A 25,548-nucleotide genomic window follows, 5' to 3' on the forward strand; every position below is an offset into this window, starting at 1 on the left:
CATCACAGATCAGGGGTTGGGAATAACATTTCCAAAAAAGAGTAAGAGTAGAGTGCTTACCAAGCCTGTGTGAGGCTTGGGGGTTCCTTCCCCAGTAGCACACACACAAGATTTCTTCACAATGAACCCAACTACTATGTATAACTATGTAATAAAAGATTATTTATTTTTGTGTGTTCCTGGGGATTGAACTCAGGGCTTCATGCATGTTAGGCAGATACTCTACCACTGAGCCACATCCCCAACCCTTAATTAATTAATTAAAAAGGCAGGACTAGTTGGATTAGGTGGCACATGCCTGAAATCCTAGTGGCTCAGGAGGCTGAGGCAGGAGGATCACGAGTTGAAAGCCAGCCTCAGCAAAAGCGAAGACTAAGACTCTGTCTGTAAATAAAATACAAAGTAGGGCTGGGGATGTGGGTCAGTGGTTGAGTTCAATCCCCGGCACTCCCCTACAATATGCAGGACTAATACAATCAGAGTTTCTCAGATGGCATTTTTCTTGTATTATTCCTTTTTATGTGTGTGCTTTTTTGTTTGTTTGTTTTGCTTAAATTTTTTTACTTGTTCTTTTTAGTTATATATAACAGTAGAATGTATTTTGACATATTATACTACATGGAATATAAATTTCCATTCTTGTGGTTATACATGATGTGGAGTTTCACTGGTTGTGTATTCATATTCATTTATGAATATAGGAAAGTTATGTCTGATTCATTCCACTGTCTTTCCTATTTTTAATATGTATTTATATGTGTATATATATACATATACATACACACATATATAAATATATATAAATAAATATACATATATAAATATATATTTAAAAAAAATTTTTTTTTTACTGGGGATTGAACTCAGGGGTACTTGACCATTGAACCACATACCCAGCCCTGTTTATTATATTTTATTTAGAGACAATGTCTCACTGAGTTGCTTAGCACCTCACTTTTGCTGAAGCTGGCTTTGAACTCACAATCCTCCTGCCTCAGCCTCCTTGAGCTTCTGGGATTACAACTGTGCACCACTGCGCCCAGCTGTTCAAAGTATAATGAAGTCCCTATTCTACATGCAGGAGACAGAAAGGGTACAAAATAGTCAGAAATCTTTCTGCATTCCTGGAACTTACATTCCAGTAAGGAGGAGCAATAAACAATAATCCAGGTAAACCAGAAAACCACCTTGTATGTTGGATGACAATAAATGCTATCCAGTAGCATAATAAAGTGTAGTAAAAGAGAAATTTGGGGTGAATTGAGTTGGTTTGCAATGGGATATATAATAAACAGGGCAAAGTGCAAGTAAAGACAAAGGAATGAAGGGAGTAAGTCATTTGCCTGTCTGTGGAAAGAGGAAACTGCAAGTGCAAAGGCCCTGCAGGTTTAAACTTCAGGTTTAAAGAAAAGCAGAGAGGCCAGTGTACTAGAACAAGGGGAATGGGGAGAGTGGTGAGGAATGAGATCAGAGGTACTGGAGTGGGGTGGGGGATTCATGTAGGATTTAGATGGCATTTAGATTTAAATGGGAAGCCACCAGAGTGTTTGGGTGGATGCTAATACTCCAAAGTCACAATAGGCCTCTGCTTATACTTGCTTCATTCCTGGACACCAGGTCAAGTCTAATACGTAAGTATGTGTTTTGGTTTGGATGTGAGGTGTCCCCCAAACCTTCTGTATTAATTCAGGAATGTTTAGAGGTGAATGATTGGACTTTGAGAACTGGAACCTAATCACTCCATCCTAGTTTGGATGATCTGGGCAGTAACTATGGGGGGGGGGGGGTGTCATGCCCTGGAAGAGGACATCTTCCCTGTGGCCTCTAGCCAAATCCTGGAGGTCGGGAGGGCTTCCCTGAGTAAGTGATTCCTGGTCAAAATCTGAAGGGTAAGAAAAGAATAAAGTGCAGAGAAGAGAGAATTGTCTTGGGAAAAAAGGACAGTTGCCTGGAGCAGTGGGGGACAACTCTGTTGGACCAGGCGGAGGCTGGAGCTGCTCTAAGAACTTTGCCTGAGAGCAGTGGGACATCCTCAGTGGCAGGTGACAGGTCAGGGCTGGGAAGGCCCCTTGCTCAGTGTGGAGAAGGCCTGAATGGTAGGAATGGATGTCATCAGATGGCACAGTTATTAAGGTCCCTGGAAACCAAAGCGGCAGTGTGGACCCCCTGCAGGTGCTGGGCTGGGAAGATGTGGGCAGAGATGCAGGGGAAGACAAACAGGACCCCTGGTGTAATTAGCAGGACCCCCGCTGGAGGAGAGGGCCCTAGTCAGTGTGGCCAGCACAACACCAGGTTCACCTTGACCTTTCCCCTTGACCTTTCCGTTTACATAATGCCTGCTGAGTTAATCATATTTGTCATTGCGCTTGAAAATCTTGTCTTGATGATGCTGAGGAGCAAAGGGATAAGCAGTCTATTTTCAGAACCCAAAGAGGTTTAGGATAAAAAGTAGCTTTCAGTTTGCTGCTGTTCTTCCCCCTGTGAGCTGGACAGCGATGCAGCCGCAGGACCCCTGTGAGGAGATGGGGCCTCAGCTAATGCTTAGAATTGCTGATGCTGCGGTTTGCCATCTCAACCTAATCCAATTTCCACTCTGCTCCTTAAATGGGATTTGGCTTTTAGACACTGAGACCTGGGTGCTGGGCATCCTCACCAGATCCCCTACAAATTCCCCACTCACATCAGCCAGGGGCTGGCCTATGACTTGCAGGGTCATCTGGTAGGACAGCACCAGCTGGCTCAAGCAGGGGCTGGCTGCCCATCGTGCCAGGACATAGGGACCCTCTCCTGACTCCTTCAGGCATCCCATCTTGTTGGTGATAAATCGCAAGGTATGTGACCACCACAACCCAAGCCTTCTCAGAACCCCTGGGCAGGCACAGGGAGAAGCAAGGAAGGGCATTTTTACCTAGATTGTTCCAGTGTGGTTTCCATAGGCTTTTGCTTGTGAAGGAGACTTGGAGAGCATTGAACTCCAGACTACTATGATGGCCTCTGGAACAGGTGGCAGACTGTGGGACAAGGCAACCACTGGGTGGGACTTTGGGGATTTTTTCATATGTCCTTGAAAACTGCTTTTACGAAGTGGTTCTGTGGTGGATTTCAAGAACCTTTTCTATTTATTTGCTATAAGACACAGTCATGATAGAATTTTAGATTCAACCTGGCTAAGTGTAACGACACCAAAGATCAATCGGAAAAGCAAAACTTTCTCACTGGAATCTAGCTGCACTTCCTAGTGAGCTACCAAGAAATGTTTAAGGCTTACCAAGAAAAGTAAAACCCACTTAAAACTCACACACACACACACACACACACACACACACACACGCATGCACCCTACAATGAAATATAAACTAAGCAAAGACCTTATTTTGCCAGGCCTACGTGTGGGAGCAGGTAGAGGAAATGTCCAGTGGATATGAGCATCTCATGAGTAGGTTGTCCAATCAGGATGTTCCTGAGTGTCTGGTCAGGAGTGTTTTACCTTTTCCCAGCCCTCCAGCACCTGACGTGGAAGGAGTTGCCAACAATACACAACATGGCAGCCAGTGCTAAGACCAGTAAGTCCCATGTCATCTTCAAGAAGGTCTCCCGGGACAAATCGGTAAGTGGCTCAGAAGTGAGTGACTTCATGGAAATTACTATAAAGTAATAATAAATGGAGATTTTCTGAGTGTAGATACGATCAACAGCAAAACTCTGTGCGGTGCAGGAAAGCTCCATGGCTATTTTCCATCTCTGTCCAGGATGGTCAGTCGAGGGGACTCACAGGAAGGAGTGAAGTGCAGAAACACAGCTTCTCTCCAGCCTCACTGGGACTTCAGGCCTGCCACCTCCATGTTCTAATCTCACTCTCCACAGCATCACCCCAACTTCACTGCTTTTCCTGGCCATCCTTGAACCCATGACTTACCATCTCAAACACTGTTTAGTTGATACCTGTGACTCCCATGGCCCTTGATCAGTCATGTCACCTGCCTGGGAGAGTCCAGACTGTGGATGAATGTGAAGTGTTCCTTATTTGCATCTGTTCCACAACCACGAATCACATCCCAGCTGGATCTTAAGAGCCACTGGATGTGAAAAAGGCCCCTTTTGCTCCCATTCCACCATTCTCCACTGTGGCTGACAGCCACCAATAACCTGGCCTACTTAGCAGAGATGATGCCCTTCAGGGGCCCATTGGATGGTCTAAGTGATCCCATGAACTTCCTGTCATGGGGACCTGATAGAGGGCCCCGACCCAGCCTCTGAATGGGCTCCTTCTGGGTCAGCAACCTAACTCAGCAATGTTCAATGCAAGTAATATATGTAATTATAATACTCTAGTAGCCACATTAAAAAATTAAGAGGAACTGGGTGTGGTGGTGCATGCCTGTAATCCCAGCAGCTTGGGAGGCTGAGGCAGGAGGATTGTGACCCTGTGTCAAAATAAAAAATAAAATAAAAAGGACTGGGGATGTGGCTCAGTGGTTAAGCACCCATGGGTTCAATCTGTGGTACCAAAAAAAAAAAAAAAAAGGAAGGAAAAGAAAAAAGAAAAAACTAAGAGAAATTGAAAATTTATTACTTTTTTTGCAGGAGCAGGGGTGGTACCAGGGATTGAGCTCAGGAACATTCAATCACTGAACCACATCCGCAGCCCTATTTTGTATTTTATTTAGAAACAGGATCTCACTGAGTTGCTTAGTGCCTCATTTTGCTCAGGCTAGCTTTGAACTCGTGATTCTCCTGCCTCAGCCTCCTGGGCTGCTGGGATTACAGGTTTGTACCGCTACGCCCGGCTGAATTTTAAATACTTTTAATACTCTTCATTTCACCCAATATATCCAAAGAACTATCATTTCAACACATAAACAATATAAAATTACCAACAATGTATTTTATATTCTTTGCTAAGATGTTGAAATGTGTCACGTGTCTTACATTTGCAGCAAAGGTCAATTGCAATGGCTGTATCACAGATGACCAGAAGCCACCTGGATCTGCTGGCTGCTGAACTGGACACTGTGAATCTAGCTCCTTCTATCTGATTTCTGCCACCCACACTGGGCTTGACAGAAACTCTTCAGTGCTTATTGTGCCCATAGCCTTGTCCTGCCTTCTCCTCTCCCAGTTCATTGCCTTCATTAAGTACTCCAATTCTTAGGGGTGATCACTTGGGCGCCCTTCAAATTTTTTTTTAAATTTATTTTTCAGTTTTCGGCGGACACAACATCTTTGTTGGTATGTGGTGCTGAGGATCGAACCCGGGCCGCACGCATGCCAGGCAAGCGTGCTACCGCTTGAGCCACATCCCCAGCCCCGCCCTTCAAATTTTAATCCACCAAACTCTTTCCCTATTTGTGTCCGTCTCTGATCTCAGCTTCTGGCAGGACAGGAAAGAAACCACGTCTCTAGTTTTCCTTGTCATTTTCCCACTTTCCCCTCCTCATACTTACGTAAAATCCTTTGGATCAAGAAATTTAGTTTTCTATATTGGTAGCCACAGGGGGAAAAAAGAGAATTGTTAAATTAATATTGCACGTGTTAGGATCATTTCATTGAGACCCAGGGGGCAAGTAGCAGTGACCTCAAAAGGAAGCACTGAAGGGAAGGGTCGGGAAGAGAGCAGGTAGAGGAGTGGGGTGACATGATGTGAGACTGTAGCAATCTGCTGGGTGCCCACACCATGGCCATGCGCCCTTCTTCCTGGGTAAAAATTGCCAATGGTCTTCAGGGCTAGAGGCAGTCCCAGGGGATGAATCTTGATTGTTCTGATCTAATTCTAACCATCTCATTCCATTGGCTCCTTGTTGGTTTAGAGTAGCCAGGTGACTGAGTTTCAACCAATGAAGACGAGAGGGGACTGCTGAAGAGACCCTGGGAAAGATTTCCTGGCTCTTTTTAAGAGACTCCAAGAAGGGCTGGGGACCCAGCTCGCTCCCCTGTGCTCTCCAATCCTCCCTCCTCCCAGCCACGAACAGGCTTCCTCCCCGGCTGCCCTTGATCACTCACTCACTGTCCTGCCAATATGATCTCCGTCTAGGACGCCCCCTGTAAGACAGGCTCATTCTCACAGAGTTGCGAGAATGAAACCAAAGAGCACCTTCAGGGTGGACACCTGATTTTTTGGGGGGGTGGGTACTGGGAATTGAACCCATAGGGCTTCACCACCGAGTCACATCCCCAGTCCTTTTTATTTATTTGTTTGTTTATTTTGAGAAAGGGTCTCACTAGGTTGTTTAGGGTGTGGCTGAGTTGCTGAGGCTGGCTTTGAACTTGTCCTCTTGCCTCAGCCTTCCCTGTTGTTGGGGTTACAGGCATGCACTACTGGGCTAGACTCTTTATAGAATCTTTAGGCTCAGATCTTTTTTTTTAGTTGTAGTTGGACACAATACCTTTATTCAGCTTATTTATTTATTTTTTTTAATGTGGTGCAGAGGATCAAACCCAGGGCCTTGCAGGTGCTAGGTGAGCTCTCTACCGCTGAGCCTCAGCCCCAGCCCAAGGCTCAGATCTCAAGAGCCTTTTCTGGCATTACCCCCATTTGGTGGCCATTTACCACAGAGGAAGGCCTGGCAGTTCCAGAAGCAACCTCTCCTCTGGGCCTTGCAATGTTGGTCTATTTTGCCTAGATAGCCCCACTCACCATCACTGTCAGCGTCCCAGCAGGTAGAGCCTCCTCTGAAAGGAAGAGCTTCACTCTCTTCCTCCCTCCTCTCCCCTCCCCCTACCTCTGCACTGGCACTTGGCCCAAACAGAAGGACAGGGACCTGGAGGGTCTTTATTCCCAGTGCCAGCAGCGGAGGTAGGGCTTCCATAACCAAGCATGTGGGAAGAGTGAAAGAAGAGCTCACCTCATTCGTGGAGCTTAAAGTGCTTCACACTGAAGCTGGGGGTTCCTACTGAATCTTCTCTGCAAACAACAGTGCTTTCAACCTCAGTCATGCTAGTAACCTCAAAGGCATAGGGACCCACTTCTGATACACTGCAGAGGAAAAGTACAGCACAAGACTTAATGCCAAGGAAAATGATCTAGATGTTCTTGGAAGTGAAAATTTGCATTGGAGAGGCTCAGGGAGGGGGACGCGCGCTCACTCCCTGATGCGCTGGCATCGCTCCCCAGCCCTCTGTGCAGCAGAGGCTGAAGTAGGTCCTGAAGGCTGAAGATACACACAAGAGTCTGGATTCTTACTGCCAAGGCCCTTGCAGCCTTGAGGTTGAGGGGACACAGCCCCTGCTCTCACACAGATCTGTCAAAAAGCCCTTGGCTGTCAGGGGCATGCGATGGGCAGGACCAGGGAAGATACATGGCTGTCCTCTCCCACCCAGCTCCACCCTCTCCTTCCTCAGAGTGTGGGTTTAGGTTTCCCTGTCCAGAAGTTTTCCTAGTAGGATTTCAGGGACTCCTCTGGAGCTCCTACCTCTCTGCACAGTCCATAAATTCTTTGAACATGGAAGTGAGATGTTTCAGTCCACGGCTAGAAATAGAAGCCTTCCCATGCAAACAGGTGGCAGGAGACCCATTGACATAGGTATAACTTTCTACTAAAGTGTGAATTGACAAGTTACCTGGTTGATATCAGACCTGGTTTTGATGGGGAAAAGGAGGTGAGGAAAGGAGTGGGAAGAATTCCCACCATCCAAAAGGGCAAGAAAAATGCTTGGAGCTGGTGCAGGAGACTGGATGGAGCACACCCTGTTTTTGCCCACAGCCCAGCCAGTGGTGAAGAAGGCCATTGAGGAGCTGCAGAGCCAAGTGGCTCATCTTTTCAAAACTAATGAAAAGATTTGATGGTTGTCAATTTGCCATTTAGAATGTACACTTGTTCTTCTTGCAGGTGACCATCTACCTGGGAAAGAGAGACTATATAGACCATGTCAGTCAAGTAGAGCCCGTAGGTAAGTGGAAATATATTCTTGTGTGTGTGTGTGTGTGTGTGTGTGTGTGTGTGTGTGTTGCTGGGGATTGGAACCCAGGGCCTTGTGCATGCAAGATAAGCACTCTACCAACTGAGCTATAACCCCAGCAAGTTGGAATAAAATTTAATGTTTGTTTTCCTTTATGTCATCAGATAACTTCCTGTTTTGTATTTTTAATAATCTAAGTAAAGAGTTGCTAATTAAAATATTGGGGAAGTGCCACTGGCTGACTGGAAACAATGTTTCCAGTGTGCAAGGAGATGAGGGGACTCATTTCTACAATATACAAGGAATGCTCAGAACTCAACAGTAAACAAAAAGCATCCAATTAAAAAATGAGCAGGAGGGGCTGGGGATGTGGCTCAAGCGGTAGCGCGCTTGCCTGGCATGCGTGCGGCCCGGGTTCGATCCTCAGCACCACATACCAACAAAGATGTTGTGTCCGCCGAGAACTATTATAAATATTAAAAAATTCTCACCTGAAATACCAGCAACTCAGGAGACTGAGGCAGAAAGATCCAAGTTTGAGGCCAGCCTGGACAACTTAGTGAGATCCTGTCTCAAAAATAAAATAAAAAGGGCTGAGGATGTAGCTCAGAGGTAGAATGCAGAATGCTCTTCGGTTTTATCCCCAGTACCATAAACGGGGGGGGGGGGATACAAATGCTAATGAGGGCACAGAGAAACCTGATCACTTCTAGAGGTTGGTGGTGGGAATGTAAAGTAGTCCAGCCTCGGGAACAAATTTTTACTCCTCACACTTCAGATAGAGCCCTAATATCCAGAGTATACAAAGAACTCAAAAAATTAGACAATAAGATAACAAATAACCCCATCAACAAATGGGCCAAGGACCTGAACAGACACTTCTCAGAGGAGGACATACAATCAATCAACAAGTACATGAAAAAATGCTCACCATCTCTAGCAGTCAGAGAAATGCAAATCAAAACCACCCTAAGATACCATCTCACTCCAGTAAGATTGGCAGCCATTACGAAGTCAAACAACAACAAGTGCTGGCAAGGATGTGGGGAAAAGGGTACACTTGTTCATTGTTGGTGGGACTGCAAATTGGTGCAGCCAATTTGGAAAGCAGTATGGAGATTTCTTGGAAAGCTGGGAATGGAACCACCATTTGACCCAGCTATTCCCCTTCTCGGTCTATTCCCTGAAGACCTTAAAAGAGTGTACTACAGGGATACTGCCACATCGATGTTCATAGCAGCACAATTCACAATAGCTAGACTGTGGAACCAACCCAGATGCCCTTCAATAGATGAATGGATAAAAAAAATGTGGCATTTATACACCATGGAGTATTACACAGCACTAAAAAATGACAAATTCATGGAATTTGCAGGGAAATGGATGGCACTAGAGCAGATTATGCTAAGTGAAGCTAGCCAATCCCTAAAAAACAAATGCCAAATGTCTTCTTTGATATAATGAGAGCAACTAAGAACAGAGCAGGGAGGAAGAGCAGGAGGAAATGATTAACATTAAACAGAGACATGAGGTGGGAGGGAAAGGGAGAGAAAAGGGAAATTGCACGGAAATGGAAGGAGACCCTCATTGTTATACAAAATTACATATAAGAGGTTGTGAGGGGAATGGGAAAATAAACAAGGAGAGAAATGAATTACAGTAGATGGGGTAGAGAGAGAAGATGGGAGGGGAGGGGAGGAGGGATAGTAGAGGATAGGAAAGGTAGCAGAATACAACAGTTACTAATATGGCATTATGTAAAAATGTGGATGTGTAACCGATGTGATCTGCAATCTGTATTTGGGGTAAAAATGGGAGTTCATAACCCACTTGAATCTAATGTATGAAATATGATATGTCAAGAGCTTTGTAATGTTTTGAACAACCAATAAAAAAAAAAGTAGTCCAGCCTCTCTGGCAGCAGTTGGATAGTTTCTTTAAAAAACAAACATAAAGCTGAGCACGGTGGTACATACCTATAATCCCAGTAGCTCAGGAGGCTGAGGCAAGAGGGTCTTGAGTTCAAAAGCTGGCCTCAGCAACTTAGTAAGGCCCTAAGCAACTTAGTGGGAACCTCTCTCTAAATGAAAAAAAATTAAAAGGGCTGGTGATGTGGCTCAGTGGTTAAGCACGTCTGGGTTCCGTCTCCAGTACTAAAAGAAAACAAAATATAAAAAACTAAACATATACTTCCCATCTGACCCAACGGTTGCATTCCTAGGCATTTATCCCACAGAAATGAAAACTTAGGGTGCTGGGGTTGTGGCTCAGTGGTAGAGCACTCACCTAGCACGTGCGAGGCTCTGGGTTCGATCCTTAGCACCACATAACAATAAATAAAATAAAGACATTGTGTCCAACTATAACTAAAAAAATATTTTAAAAAAAAGAAATGAAAACTTTAGTTCACATAAAAATTTTTAGGGCATGATTGTTCCTAGCAGATTTTAAATCTCCAAACTGAAAGAACCAAAATCTCTCAGTAAATGAGGTTCAGTAAAGTGAGATCGATTTGTGCCACGGAGTACTCCACAGTAAAAAGAATGAGCTATTGAATAATGGTGGAATGAATTAGATATCATTACCCCAAGTACATGTATAAGGCACAAATGGTGTGAAAATACTTTGTGTACAGTGTTTTGAAAAATTGTGCTCTATATGTGTAATATGAAATGAATTGCATTCTGCCATCATGTATAACAAATCAGAATTTTTTAAAAAATGAGCTATTGATACCCTTGAAACTCAGAAGCCTGAGGATGATTCGGTGAGTGGAAGAGGCCAGTCCCAAAGGACCACATGCTGTAGATTCCATTTTTACAATGTTCTCAAGATGATAAAATTACAGTGAAGGTAGCTGCCAGGGGCTGAGGATGGTGGGGGTAGGGGATGGTGGGACCACAAGGGTAGCCAAGGGGGTCTTTACGGTGATGGGACAGTTCTCCATTTGGACTCTGTGGTGGTTAGACAAAGCTCCGCAAGTGTTAACATAACATAGATCTATGTACACACCTGGTATCCTGGTGGGCTTCCAGCTTTTGCTACTGTGCTGTAATCATGTAAGGTTTAACACCATTGGGGGATGTAGGATAAAGGATACTGGGCATCTCTCTGTGAATCTGTAATTATTTCAACATAAAAAGTTGGAAGAGAATCCAGGCACAGTAGTCATGCCTGTAATCCAGCAACTCGCAAGGCTGAGACAGGAGGATTATAAGTCCAGGCCAGCCTGGGCAATTTAATGAGACCCTACCTCAAAAAATAAAAAGGACTTGGGATGCAGCTCAGTGGTAGAGAACCCTGGGTTCAATCCCCAGTACCAAAAAAAAAAAAAGAAAGAAAGAAAAAAGAAAGTATCTTCTGCTCTCTTGATCTAACCCTTGCTGTTCTCTCTCTTGGTCTAGATGGTGTGATATTGGTAGATCCGGAGCTTGTGAAGGGAAAGAAAGGTGAGCAGAGACCTTGTCCTCTGGGCTGTAAAGGTCAAGGCTCCCAGCTGGCTCTGGGAAAGAGGCATTTGTGTGGGGAAACACGCCTGCTAGAGACAGGAATAAAACCCAAAATTTATTTTTATGCATTCTTGCAATGATTCTGAACCACAGTGTCACGGTGCCCTTGAGATTTCTGTAGTTGAGATGTGTGTGGCAAGCCATTTATTACTAATGACTGTTGCATAAACTGAATCAGAACAGATTCAGCTTATGCTGTGAGAAAGTCGCTGACTCAGTTCCATTCTAAATATGTGGTTGCTACTGGCAAACACAAGGCCTTATTGTGAACCCGGGATGTGCCCACAAGCATGACAGGTATGGGCCATTAGCAGCGATGGGGATATGGCAAGAATGGAGCAGAAAACTGTCCTGCTCTGCCATCTCTACCTTCCTGCCGGGTGGAGCCTTGCCAGCCCATGCCCTTGGCCACAGAAGGTTGCCTTATGTCAAGGAAAGCCACTGCCTGGCGACAGCAGGCATAAAACCAGGTCCTCTGGGCATTTTGCTTGATTACTAACTTTGAAGGTGGAGTGGGGAGGTGGTCAGTAGATTCTCTGAGCCAGCAACTAGGGCAGTTGCCCTTATTGCTGACACAGACGAATCCTTAAGCAACAGCTTCTGAGGGCCTGGAGGGGCCACTTCTGTTATGCCTTACGCTCAACAACTGTGGGCTTTGTGTCTTTTTCAAAAAATGCCTCCTGAGGGCTGGGGATGTGGCTCAAGCGATAGCGCGCTCGCCTAGTGTGCGTGCGGCCCGGGTTCGATCTTCAGCACCACATACAAAAACGAAGATGTTGTGTCCGCCGAGAACTAAGAAAAAAATAAATAAATATTAAAATTCTCTCTCTCTCTGTCCCCCTCTCTCTCTTTAAAAAAAAAAAAATGCCTCCTGAACTTCCACATGATTCTTTTGGTCCACTGGGATCACAACTTAAGTCTTTAATCAAATGGAATTTTCTAAAGGGGTGATTTAGAGAATGCTTTATAAGTTTCAGAGCGATGTGCAAAGAAGGCTCTAACTGGAGACTTTTGAGGTTGGTTTCATCTTCCTGCTTGGCCAAAGGCCCCTCCGGCCCCTCCTTCAGCCCTGTCTGGTGGCAGCTCACATCCTTTCACTTTCCCTCTGCCTTTTACCTTCACCCTTAACTCTGCCCAGCATCCTGAACCTCCAGGCCCAAGCAAGTAGCACTGTCTTAAAGCTCCCCAAGTAGCCTGAGCTGGCGGGTACAGTGGCAAGGGGTAGGATGGAGAGACAGTGGGCTCAGGTGGACAGCGCCAGGTCCTTGGTCCACAGATATCTATCATCCTGGCAAAATAATGGGGTTGCCAGAGAGATGTTTCCCAATCCTCTGACATTCCCCTTAGGGTCATGAAATCTAACCCCCAGGAAGGTACTGATTCTCTCCAAATATGTGCACCAGCTGGGAAGTACATTTTTCTCAGATCCTTTCCTTTCCAGACATGAAAGTCTGGGGCCAATGGTGTGGTGTGGTCACCCTGCTGCCCACTTATCCCAGTGAGGGTGGCATCAAGCTGTTGGGGGCATGTCCAATGAATCAAGCTCATCCCTATCTGTCTCTTCTTCCCAGTGTTTGTCTCTCTGACCTGCGCCTTCCGCTATGGCCAGGATGACATCGATGTGATAGGCCTGACCTTCCGCAGGGACCTGTACTTCTCTCGGGTCCAGGTGTACCCTCCAGTGGGGGCTGCAAGTGCCCCTACGCAGCTGCAGGAGAGCCTGCTCAAGAAGCTGGGGGGCAACACTTACCCCTTCCTGCTCATGGTGAGTGCTCCTGACCCCTGGCTGGCCGCCTTTACCTACGGCTCCTCATAATGGGAATGGGCAACAGGAAGGGAACAAAAGAAGAGCTTTGTGTCTTCAGGCCTATAAATTGCACCCTTGAAAGAAATTCTAGATTGCATGGTCTGTGATAGTCTTTTTTTTTTTTTTTTTTCCAAATCCTTGAAAATAGCCTCCTGCCTTTGAAGGCACCATTTCAACCTGCCCTTTAGATATTTCCTTTGTCTGACTACCCAATTAGATGAGTTCATGCTCTTGCTCTGCTTATTCGGCTATAACAACAAATCTGCAGAAGTTTCCCTTGGCTGGCCTGGGGTGTTCTTTGCAGGAAAGTTTACCAAAGGACAGGTGAGCTTAGTGGAATAAGAAACCATCTTTAGCCTTGCCCATAGCTTGGTGGCTTATGTAACTTTAACCTGTCACCTCTCTTGAGGCCCATATCTCACCAGTGACCCTGCCTCTCAGGGTGCCAGTGCCCAGCAATGCAGGCAGTGTGGATGGGAGCTCTGTGAGGGAAAGCTTCTGCCAACCTTCTTCCTTGATGCTTGTCTGTTGTGATCATAATCTCCTCCATAGTGATATGGCTCAGCCTGATATGGCCCTGCCTCAAGCTCCAGTGTGGACAGCCTCGAGCCACTCTCAGAAAGAAGCCAGACACGGAAGCTTCTTTCATGTTATCATGTGGTTCCATTTACGTGAGGCAACAGGAATAGTCATTTAGACAGAAAATAGGAGAATGGCTCTGGAGGTGGAGGGGGGGAGCAGGGGAGGGGAGAAATGGGCAATTATTGTCCAGTGAGTAAGGAGCTTCTGGTTGAGATGATGAGAAAGTTCTAGAGAAGGATGGTGGTTGTTATGTGAATGTGTTTAATGCCAGTGAACTGTTATTTTTTTTTTTTTAATATTTATTTTTTAGTTATCCGCGGACACAACATCTTTGTTGGTATGTGGTGCTGAGGATCGAACCCGGGCCACACGCATGCCAGACGAGCGTGCTACCGCTTGAGCCACATCCCCAGCCCAATATTTTTTTTTTATTTATTTTTAGTTGTAGTTGGAAACAATACCTTTATTTATTTATCATATGGTGCTGAGGATCGAACCCAGGGCATTGCACATGCTAGGCGAGTGCTCTACTGCTGAGCCACAACCCCAGCCCAAACTGTTCATTTAAAATCGTTAAAATGGTAACTTTTATATTCTTCTATTTAACCACAATTGTTTTACAAAATCTCTATTAAGCCAGGCATAATGGCACACACCTGTAATCCCAGTGGCTTCAGAGGCTGAAACAGGAGGATCCTGAGTTCAAAGCCAGCCTTAGCAAAGGCGAGGTGCTAAGCAACTTGGAGAGACCCTGTCTCTAAATAAAATACAAAATAGGGCTGAGGATGTGGCTCAGTGGTCAAGTGCCTCTGAGTTCAATCCTTAGTACAAAAAAAAAAAGTGATTTCAGATTGATACTTCCCTTTCTTACAATGCAACATATGGAATTGATTGGCTCAAATGGTGTTGAAATGTACAAAGAAGAATATTTATTGCAGCATTGTTTATAATGGCAAAAAAGTAAACACCATTTTCCAGGCGCAGTGGTGCATGCCTATAACCCCAGCAGCTCGGGAGGCTGAGGCAGAAGGATCTGGAGTTCAAAGCCAGCCTCAGCAACAGGGAGGCACTAAGCAACTCAATGAGACCTAGTCTCTAAATAAAATACAAAATAGTGATCAGGATGTGGCTCAGTGGTCAGTGTCCCTGAGTTCAATCCCTGGTACCCCCAAACAAAACAGTAGAGACCATTTAGGTATCCAGCGAAGTGGGTTGGCTGCATTAAGTGCACATTATAGAAACTCTAAAATGGTGGTGCCAGGCAGGGTTTCACTACACGGGAATGGTCTGAAAGCTTTCTGATTCTGGGGGTGGTAACGAAGCGAGGGAGCAGAAGCGTGTTCAACATTGTGCCATTTCCACGAACACTTACACCTGAGCACATGCTCGAGCGTGTGTCTGCCCCAGAGCTTCTGGATCGACACTAACCTGGATGCCAGGTGTGTGGTGGAACAGGCTCTCTTATTTCTTGCTCATCTTCTTCCTTTTCCCACTTCATGTGATGATTCTGTATCACACCTTAAATACCCCCTCGGAAAGAAGTGATTTTTTTGTTTGTTTCTTTCCAGTTTCCTGACTCCTTGCCCTGCTCAGTGATGTTGCAGCCAGCTCCACAAGATGCAGGGAAGGTGAGTTAACCAAAACATGCCGTGGGTCCTTCCTTCCCTCAATGCACTCTGTGTGTGTGTGTGTGTGTGCACGCGTGCATGCCCACCTACGCTTGGATATTTAAACAGTGGAAGTTTGTGTGCTGGACACCCAGAATCAAGGGGTCCCCAGGGCCATGCTCCCTCTGAAGCCTGTTGAGGAACCCTTCCCTGTCTCCTCCCGGCTCTGTGGCTAGCTGCCCTTCCCTGGCTGCTGATCATCACTACAGTCCTTGCCTCCATGTGACATTCTCTCTTTGCGTCCTTTTCTCTCTGAGTCCCTTCAATAGGCTTTTAAATGTAGCTTTTTATCATGGAAAATTTCAAACATACTCGAAAGAATAGAGGCCAGGATAAGACCCCTGTGAACCTGTCACTCTCCTCAGCAACTGTTAGCCAGGGACATCCTGGTGAACAGGAGACCTGGCCCTCTTGGGCTCACTTGTTAATGCAGAGTAACAGACAACAGGACCCACAGGGCACATCAAGGCCACAGGCACTGTGGGAGCCCCATGCTGGTGAGAGGCGAGGGAGGATGCCATGGGAGGTTTGTTCAGCAGGCTTAGGGAGATCCTCTGGTAAGTCCAGTCTAGTCAGATCTTACGGTGCTCTTTTGGGAGACCTAAAATTCAGATTCTTAGGCAACCTTTCTGGATCTCTGTACAGGCTACATCAGGCCCTGCCTATTTTCTCTGTTCTATGAGATGAAAGAGTGTCAGTGGGTGGGGAGAGCTACAGGCAAGATGCTGCATTGTACAGAGCCTGGAGATCTGCCTGCAGGCTCCAGGGAGGTCTGGGACACGTAGGAGATTGTCAAATGAAGAAATAAATAGATGTAATATATATATATATATATATATATATATATATATATATATATGCATTGCATGAATGATAAATTACATGTTATGACCTTAAAATATTATGCAATATAGGGCTGGGGATATCAGTTGGTAGAGTGCTTGCCTAGCATGCACAAGGCCCTGGGTTCAATCCCCAACACCACCCACACACACAAAAAAATTATGCAATATATTATATAATATTCTATTATGCTATATAATATTAACATATAACATGTAACATTAATTATATTGATAATATAATAATATAATATTAATATATGATACATTATTATATTAAATGATATATTAATAATCATTAATATAAAGACATGTAATATATAAATTATATAATTATTATGTTATTATTCAAATATATATATATATATATATATATAGAGAGAGAGAGAGAGAGAGAGAAAGAGAGAGAGTGAGTTTTTGCTGGAAGAAGCATGCAGATGGGAGAGGCTGTAGAGGTGCATGGTCTGTTTGTGCAGTAGCACAGAGTGGGGCTGTGGGGCAGGGACAGGGTGGCTTCACGATGCCTGGTGTGGCTTGCAGTGATATGTATGTATTTTCAACCTGGAGTTTACAGTGGCCCTGAATGCACCCTGACAGGACCTGTAAGTCTGAGGCTTGACACAGCAGGTGTCAAGTGCCTTTGCTGACACCCACCCCCTCCCCTGGCAGCTGGGGAAGCCTACAGAGCCAGCTGTGGGTGGGAGCCCAGTGCAGAGGGAGGGTTGGAGCAGGGGCTGAAGGAATTACACCTGGGGCTGAGCACTGAAGGTCACTGGCAGATGCATTTGTCTGACCCACAAATTCTTAAAAGTTTTTTGTATTTAAAAATGAGGTTTTACACCAAATTCCATTTCTAGTTTCTGTTTAAAATTTTGAGGTATAGGAAAAGGGACCTGGGCACAGTGGCATACACCTGTAATCCCAGCGACTGGGAGGGCTGAGGCAGGAGGAATGCAAGTTCAAAGCCAGCCTCAGCAATTTCATGAGAACCTTTCTTAAAAAGGGGGGGGGGCAGGGCTGGGAATGTGGCTCAGTGGTTAAGAGCCCCGGGTTCAATCCCTGGTGCCAAAGGAAAAAAAACATTTTAGTTGTATATGGATGCAAAATGTTTATTCTATTTATTTATTTTCATGTGGTGCTGAGGATCAAACCCAGTACCTCACATATGCTAGGCAAGTGCTCCACCACTGAGCCACAACCCAGCCCCAAGAAGAAAATTTTGATGAGCTGTTGACATCATGGGCCATTGCTGGCTGGCCAACTGGGGTCAGGGTGTTCTCACCTCAGCAGGGCATTCACAGACCCCACCCCCAGCCCCTGTGATCACCTACATCTGTCCCCTGCTATAAGCATCAGGAAGTCATAACACAACACAGGGTCACATGGAAAAGGACAGCTATGAGTGCAGGGACCTGCCAGGCCTTGTGCGATAGTCTCCACACCACCAGAGGGCCTCATCGGGCGGCCCACTTCCCATCCACTGGGGGCTCATTCCTCATGCTAATGTCAGGGTTTTATTATAAGTACACCTCTAAATTGAATCTTCATAGGGCAACGCTAAAAGGGATGTGGCTAAGACAAACAGTTATGGCCACAACCTGTACCTGGGGGAGGTGGGACCTGCATCCCAGTGCTGAGGGCCATTACCAAGTAGGAAATTTCCTTGCCAGCGTACCCCATGTTAATTTCGCTGTTGACATTGCATGTTAGGTGACCCTGCCCAAGGACGAGGGTGGATCCAGGATTAGGGTGTATCCTGCAGTTTGAGGAAGTATCCCAATCCTTGGGTTTAGGGCGTTCCCGGTTTAAGACAAGGCGTTCCCAGTTTAAGACCTTGGATTTTAGGGAAATTCGATGTTGAGGATTATTGCTGCTGGAATTAGGGCGTTCCTGCTGCCTAAGCTCCTGTTGAACTCTCGTGAGATTCAGAGGGCATTTTGGGAAATAAGCCTCGTGGAGTAGGTGAATTGGGTGGCAGCAGAACTGGGATTGCCCCAGAACGTGTGTGGAGGCCGGTGTGAGTTCAGGAATAAAGAATTGCTGTTTGAATCTACAAAGCTGTGTGGTGGCTCGTGATTCTGTGCCCAGCCAAGACTGCGGCATCCCAGCTCTTAGGAGGGAGGGTGCTGGCAGCTGCCCTGTCTGTCCTCTTGTTTCCAACAGAGCTGTGGGGTTGACTTTGAGGTCAAAGCATTTGCCACAGAGAGCCCAGATGGTGAAGAGGACAAAGTCTCAAAGAAGTAAGAGCCTATTTGGAATAGGTGAGGAGTGGGGGGGGGGTGGCCACAGTACAGCACCCATTTTATCTCTGTGTGACAGAACTGTTCCCCTGGGGCTGTGTGGCAGGGGTGATGGCACCTCCCCAGCTCTGGGCAGCTGAGGATAGAACTATCTACCATCTACCTGTGGGCATTGGTGGGTGGTCATCTCAGGGACAAAGGGAAGAAAGTGACAGTAGTGCACAACATCAAGTGCCACAGAAGCACCTATGAGCTCTCAGATCCTTCTTTTGTTTTCTTCTCCCCCAGAGTCCCCCACCTGGATATTGAACCTGGGTCCCTGACCTATATCCCTAGCCCTTTCCATTTTTTTTTACTTTGAGACATATCTCCTTAAGTTGCCCAAGATGGCCTCAAATTTGAGATCCTCCTGCCTTAGCCTCTCAAGTCTCTGGGATTACAGGCATGCACCACTGTACTCAGCTCTCCTTCTTTTAAATTTCTATTTATTTATTTATTTACTTATTTTGGTACTGGGGAATGAATCCAGGGGCACATTACCACTATGCTAGATCTCCATCCCTTTTTATTTTTGAGACAGGGTTTTGTTAAGTTGCTTAGGGCCTCACTAAGTTGCCTTAAACTTGTAATCCTCCTCAGCCTCCCAGTTGCTGGGAATGCCCAACATTCTTCCTCCTTAAACAAATTTTTATGGTGTTAAAATACACATAATATGACATTTGTCATTTAACTACTTCTCAGTATACAATTCAGTAGCATTAACTCCATTCCCAATGTTGTGTAATCATCACCAACATCTATACCCAGAAGTAAAAATTTCATCCCATCACCCCAAACAGAGCTCTATAACCAATAAGCAGTAACCTCTATTCCTCCCACCCTCCAAAACTCAAGATCATTTTTCTTTTTTTTTTTTTTTGAAAGAATTTCTTTTTTAGTTGTAGATGGACTAATACCTTTATTTTATTTGTTTATTTTTTTATGTGATGCTAAGGATCAAACCCAGCACCTGACACACACTAGGCGAGCATTGAGCTACAACCCCAGCACCCTCATGCTCAGTTTTCTAAGGAGTTGAACCCAAGGATGCTTAACCACTGAGCTATATCCCTATCCCTTTTTAGTTTTTGAGACAGGATTTCACTAAGTTGCTGGAGCTAGCCTCGAACTTGTGGTCCTCTTGCCTCAGCCTCCTGGGCTATTGGGATTATAAGCATGCACCATTTCACCCAGCTGGCTCATTTTTCTTGTTATACCCAGCCAGACTTCTCACTGAGCCCTTCCCATTTCCCCATGTACTCATGGTACACATCTCTTGGTGCTTACAACAGTTACTAGCTGTAATTCGTTACTGCTCTGGGGCCTGGCCACACGAGGCACCTGACACCATCACACAGCCTCGCCTAACCAGAGCCTGACAGGATGAAAGAGACCTACAGAGACATTTCTGGCCCTGACACCCAGCCTGTGGAGTGGGAAAGTCCCCAGGGCTGTCCCAGGCACAGGCCTGTCCCATCCCACCTCTGTCAGGATTCTGGGGAGAGGAGAGGCCGAGCTGAAGTGGCTGATCTAATCCCAGGGATCCTCCGGCCTTTTCTCCACAGGAGCTCTGTGCGATTGCTCATCCGCAAAGTCCAGCACGCGCCATCTGAGATGGGGCCACAGCCCCAGGCCGAGGCCTCCTGGCAGTTCTTCATGTCTGACAAGCCATTGCACCTTGCGGTCTCCCTCAGCAAAGAGGTAACCCGCGTCCCTCTCGGGTAGTGTCCTGGGGCCCCAGCTGTGTGGGTGCCTTGCAAGCCGTTCTGCCTCGGGAGTTGTGGAAGGCCAGGGACTGTAAATGGCTCTTTCCATAACTGAGCCTCAGAACAGGGCTAACCAGGGGCACTGCCCTCGCTGGGCCCCACAGACTGGGGAGCCCTTTTTCTCACTGGCCTTTCTCTGCTCAACTCTCTAATGTCATGTCAGAGGTGTGCCACCCTAAATTATTTACTCCCAGGAAAGTTAGCCACACAGGGCGGCTGTGTGCGATACCATCCATCAGGTGTGTCATGGTGGAAAAGGTGAAGCCCTGCTGGCTAAGGCTCTCTCTGATCCTTCTGGGAGACGAAGCAGTTTCACTCATGTGTTGGCAAGAGTCCATGCAGAGTGTGCACATGCGTGAGTGTACGTGTGCACACATGCCCACTGGGGCTGGGTTCCACGTGATTGCTGGGGGAAGAGCTTCATCACCCAGTGTCCCCGTGGCTTCCTTTCACCTCACTCTTCCTGCTCCCAGAACCTCACAGTCCTACTCAGGACCTCCAGCTTCCTCTTATGTGACTCTCAGGGCCCCATTACCCTCCTCAGCCTCCTGTAGACAGGGCAGAACATGTTCCAGACCCTTCTCTGGAGGAAAGCATCATCTTCCTTAAAAGTAGGGAGTTCACCAAGCTTGTTCTAGTTAAAGGAATTGAACCTAGAAAGACCTAATAAGGATGTCCCCACACTCAGTTCTCCTTTCTGACTTATCTCTAACTTTTTCAGATATATTTCCATGGGGAACCCATCCCTGTGACTGTGACAGTGACCAATAACACGGAGAAGACAGTGAAGAAGATTAAAGTCTTAGGTAGGACCTTCTTAAAATTAGAAGGCAAAACCTTTGAGAATTTCTTAGCCTTATCCTGTTTCACCAGGATCAGTCTCTGGTCCAAGTAAAACCCTCTGGGTCTTGGGAACTACCTGCTTATCTTTGTTGGGCCATAGGCAGTGGGTCTTTAGAGGGACAGCAACCTTACAGGTCATCTCATTAGCCCGTATGCCCACTAGGGCTGTCCTTTGTCTTGGTGACATCCCTGACAGATGCTGTTTCCAACCTCCCATGCTGTCCCTTCCCACAGGGCCTCACTGTGCCTGAGCTCAGGGAAGCCAAGGGAGGAGTGTTCCTTTTTGGTCAGTGACAATTTTTTTGTTGATCAGTGCAGCAAGTATAGTGGGAAGGGCTCTGGATAGAAGACATAGGGTTAAATTGTGGGTTCATGCTAAGTCTCCTGAAGCCCGACCGGCATCCACAGCAGCAGCTCTTTGTTCAACTTCCCAGGCTGGGTTAGGCTGTCAGGAGAGGTCCCCTTGAGAGTGTTCTGTAAAGTGTGATGTGTGGCTATCTCAGCTTGAGTGGCCACCTTGTGATGGCCAAATCTGGATGCGTACTGCAGGGAGGTGAGACCTTTGGGAGATGATCAGGGCTAGAGGAGGTCATGGGGGCAGGACCCCATGATGACATCAGTGGCTTTATAAGAGGAAGAGGAACTTGAACCAGCAATTCATGCTCAGCCTCAGTGTGCAACACCCTCCACCATGTTGTGATGCAGAAGAAAGCCCTCACCAGATGCTAGTGTCATCTTAATGGGCGGGAGTTGACATAAAACAGGTTATCGGTGAAGAGAAATGACTCAAAGACAGAATTGGGAATCACAAGAGTTTTCTGAGAAAGCCAGAAATGGACTAACATGACCCTCAGAGAGAAAAGCCCTGCTGTGTCTCCAGGAAGGCCAGGAGTCATGCACATACATGAGGGGCCCAGCGTTGATCACTGCCTCTTATCCTCCCTCTGCAGTGGAGCAAGTGGCCAATGTGGTTCTCTACTCGAGTGATTATTACGTCAAGCCTGTGGCCATGGAGGAAACACAGTAAGTAACAGTTGCATTTCCACTTCCGGGGTGGCCAACCTTCTCTGTCAAGTTCCTTTTTCTTTCATGCTGAGAACTAGAATGCCCAGCCAGCCCCCCAGCTTTTTGCTTCCTTCCCCTTTTCTCACTTCAGGGGATGCCAAGAAAGTTAGCATCTTAGTTCTGTTTACCTCGCCCCATGTGCCGTCCATGTCACAGGAGGTTGGAGAGAACAATGCAATGACTTCAAACAAACAAGGGGAGAAATCAAGGTGGATGTGTCACCCACCAGGGAACAGCTGGGCCTGCCTATTTATCCTTGACATGAGTCCTTGGTAATGTGGACTCTTTCTGCTAACCCCACCCTGCCCCAGCAGATGGCCAAATGAGCAGTCAGACCAGGCTAGGACTTTCTTTTGCTCCTTTATTCAGTTTGAAAATTCCACACCAATGGTAACTTGATTAGGAAGATGCATTCATTTTTAGCCTGTCATTGTAAATGACTTTTCTCCCTTTGATAGAATCAAAAACAAATGAGAATCCTGCAGTGGCTCCTTCATTCATGAGAGACAAAGCAGGCTGTACTTTGTGCTAGGAAGTCAGATACATTTTTTTAATGTGTGTGTGTGTGTGTGTGTGTGTGTGTGTGTGTGTGGTGGGGGGGATTATACTCAAGAGCTCACATGTGCTAGGCAAGGGCTCTACCACTGAGTTACATCTCTAGACCTTTTTATTTTTCATTTTGAGACAGGGTCTCACTAAGTTACCCATGCTGACCTCAAATTTGCAATCCTCCTATTTCAGCCTCCCTAGTGGCTAGGATTATAGGTATGCACCATTGAGCCCAGAAACATTTAATACACCCCAGAAGGCCTTTTCCACTTTATCTAGTTGGCATGTTCTAAACATCACTGAATGTAGAAAACATTACCAGGGTCAAAGAAAGGTTGGGGTGGAGAGGAGGGGTTGTTGGTGAGGAAAGATAAACTGATTCACTAAGATAATATTGCACAATATTTAAAAGGCAACTTTAGGATAAACTATTACTCAAAACAAATTCATCCTTAAGTTTAAATATAGGCCTTCAGTGGAGGGAAGCAGGAAAGAACCACAACTCCTTAGCTGACTTCTTAATGCCAGGCCTAGGGTCTGTCCCACATTTGGGCACATCCTTGCCATCCTTAGGGTCTGGGGAGTCTTAGCCCCAGCTGGCCTTTTGGCAGATGCTCAGAAACAACCAGGCAAATAGTCCTGACTGAGTTTTTAATTATATACCCTGTTATCTAGCCTAATTTTAAGTCTTTGGGTCAAATGAGTCTCAGGAGACTGAAAACCATTCTAAGATCCTCCCAAGGGTGGGGGAGGGAGATTGGAAGCTGGGTCAGATGGTGTTAGTGGGTCTTAGGCTAGAGGCCACTCAGAAGGCTGTAGAGCATGAGCCACTGTGCCAGACCCTGGGACTCCAGTGGGAAGGCTTCCTCAATTCAGGTCATACCTGATTTTCAACCTGTTGCCTGCCATTGAGTACCAGGTCCTGAAGGCCCTGGAAGTTGCCTTAAGGCCTTGCCACAGTCCTTTGGCAAGCTCTGATTCAGGAAAGGCCATCATGCAGCCCAGTCCCAGGGCCCCCTATTTCTGTCACTTTCACAATAATGCAAAGTCCATTTTTGTCAATGCCACTGCCCAAATCTAATTCATTTGATAGATTGCCCCAAGACCTAGGTGGGAGGATGTGGGCCATCCTGGGCTCATACAAAATTCTATGAAGAGCTTCCTATATCCACCAGAGGCAGGATCCACCATAGTTGCTTTAAACTCCCCAGTGAGCTCAAATAGGGGAACCCTTCTGCGGGAGGCATTTCGGGCTCCAGCTGTCTTGGAACACTCTCGGGAAGTATTCCTGATGCCAGCTCCCGGGCAGTGTTTTCAGGCCACACCCTGCCTTCCTCTGGCTGGTTCAAGGATGCAGGGCGTGTTGCTGGCACGCAGGGCTCTGCAGCCTAAGGCTGCGACTGTGTGGCTATTGAGTACAGGGTTGGCAGAGCACAAGATGAGAGGTGTACAGACAGCCCTCACCAAGGCCTGGTGCCTGGCACGTGAACAGCAGAGTTGGTTCTGCAGCCTCAGATGCTGCTTTGTGATCTTGGTGATGCTGTGTCCCAAGCACAACCCCAGATCGGCCTCTTGGCACAGGGTTCCTGCCATCTGTCAGATGCTGGGGGACTCAGAGCTCAGTTGATGACCCAGAAGACCAAGTAGAGGAAAAAGTGTGCGCGGCTTTGGACCCGAATCAGCCTGGTCTGTGTGGCCACAGATGGAGGCCCCTTCCTAACCCTGCTCACCAGCCCACCATCAGTCTCCTGGTGACAGATTTTGGCAATAAGGACCTTTCCCACCTGGACTTATTGACAGTGCCCTGATGGCTCTGCTGCATACTGTGGGGTTCATAGAGCCTTAGGAGACTGGCTGGGGTCTCTGACCTGGGACCCGTTTGTCTTATTTAGAAATTCAGCAATTCAGAGCAGGTTGGGAGGTCTGAGGCAATGTCCTGATATTGCTGCCAATCCACTCTGCAATTTCACTAACAATATGCTCCTCTTCCCAGTAAGTGGATAGGGAATTTGGATCCTGGAAATGCTGGATGACAAATAGGGTCTGGTCGGGTTGATGGTGACTCTCCTCTCTGTTGTTCTTCTTCCAGAGAAAAAGTGTTACCTAATAATACTTTTACCAAGACCCTGACACTGGTGCCCTTGTTGGCTAACAATCGAGAAAGAAGAGGCATTGCTCTGGATGGGAAGATCAAGCATGAGGACACAAACCTCGCCTCCAGCACCATGTGAGTCCTTGCTACTGCATGAAAGTCCTGTTGGTGCCAGCTGGTGCAGGTCTGTCCCCTGAGCTCAAGGTGTGCATGACAGGCCAGCTGGCATTAATGGTAGAGAGTTCAGGTCCCATAGGCCCAAATGAGGGCTCCTTCTTCTATCTGGAACAAGGTGGTGATCACACTGGTGGACCCTGGACACAGCCTTGGGTACCCCCAGCTCCACTGCATACTCTGGGTGGCTCTGGGCAAATGACTTGAGCTCTCTGAGAACCTGTTTTCTTGTCTCTCAGTGGAGGGGTGAGGGTGATAAGAGTCCCAATCTCACAGAGTGGTGATAAGGACTGACACAAGCTGCATGCAGCATGGAGCCCAGCACTCGGAAGGCTCCTGAGCAATGTCAGCTGCTAGTTTCCTAAAGCGTCATTAGCTGGTGCACTGTCCTAAGCATACAACTGAGCCATGCAGCTGGCTGTGCTCATCCACCTATTTCCTCCGGGAAAGGTGAAAAGTGGGATCCCGAGGGCTGCT

At 46.6% G+C, this 25,548-nt stretch overlaps 1 protein-coding gene across 1 annotated transcript in view; it reads left to right on the forward strand.

Moving 5' to 3' along the window:
- The first annotated feature begins 3,526 nt into the window (after nucleotides 1-3,526).
- Nucleotides 3,527-25,548, forward strand: part of SAG (S-antigen visual arrestin) — a 32,274-nt gene continuing 10,252 nt past the window's right edge. Inside the window, exons 1-10 of the mRNA XM_081262353.1 lie at nucleotides 3,527-3,607; nucleotides 7,827-7,887; nucleotides 11,301-11,345; nucleotides 12,977-13,170; nucleotides 15,363-15,422; nucleotides 18,467-18,543; nucleotides 20,148-20,283; nucleotides 21,070-21,154; nucleotides 22,142-22,214; nucleotides 24,895-25,032. Of these exons, the coding sequence (XP_081118479.1) occupies nucleotides 3,542-3,607; nucleotides 7,827-7,887; nucleotides 11,301-11,345; nucleotides 12,977-13,170; nucleotides 15,363-15,422; nucleotides 18,467-18,543; nucleotides 20,148-20,283; nucleotides 21,070-21,154; nucleotides 22,142-22,214; nucleotides 24,895-25,032 (935 nt within the window). The 5' untranslated portion in view covers nucleotides 3,527-3,541. The remainder of the gene's footprint in view (nucleotides 3,608-7,826; nucleotides 7,888-11,300; nucleotides 11,346-12,976; nucleotides 13,171-15,362; nucleotides 15,423-18,466; nucleotides 18,544-20,147; nucleotides 20,284-21,069; nucleotides 21,155-22,141; nucleotides 22,215-24,894; nucleotides 25,033-25,548) is intronic.

The sequence above is a fragment of the Spermophilus citellus genome (genome assembly GCF_964194105.1).
Source record: "Spermophilus citellus genome assembly, chromosome: 11".
Lineage (NCBI taxonomy): Eukaryota > Metazoa > Chordata > Mammalia > Rodentia > Sciuridae > Spermophilus > Spermophilus citellus.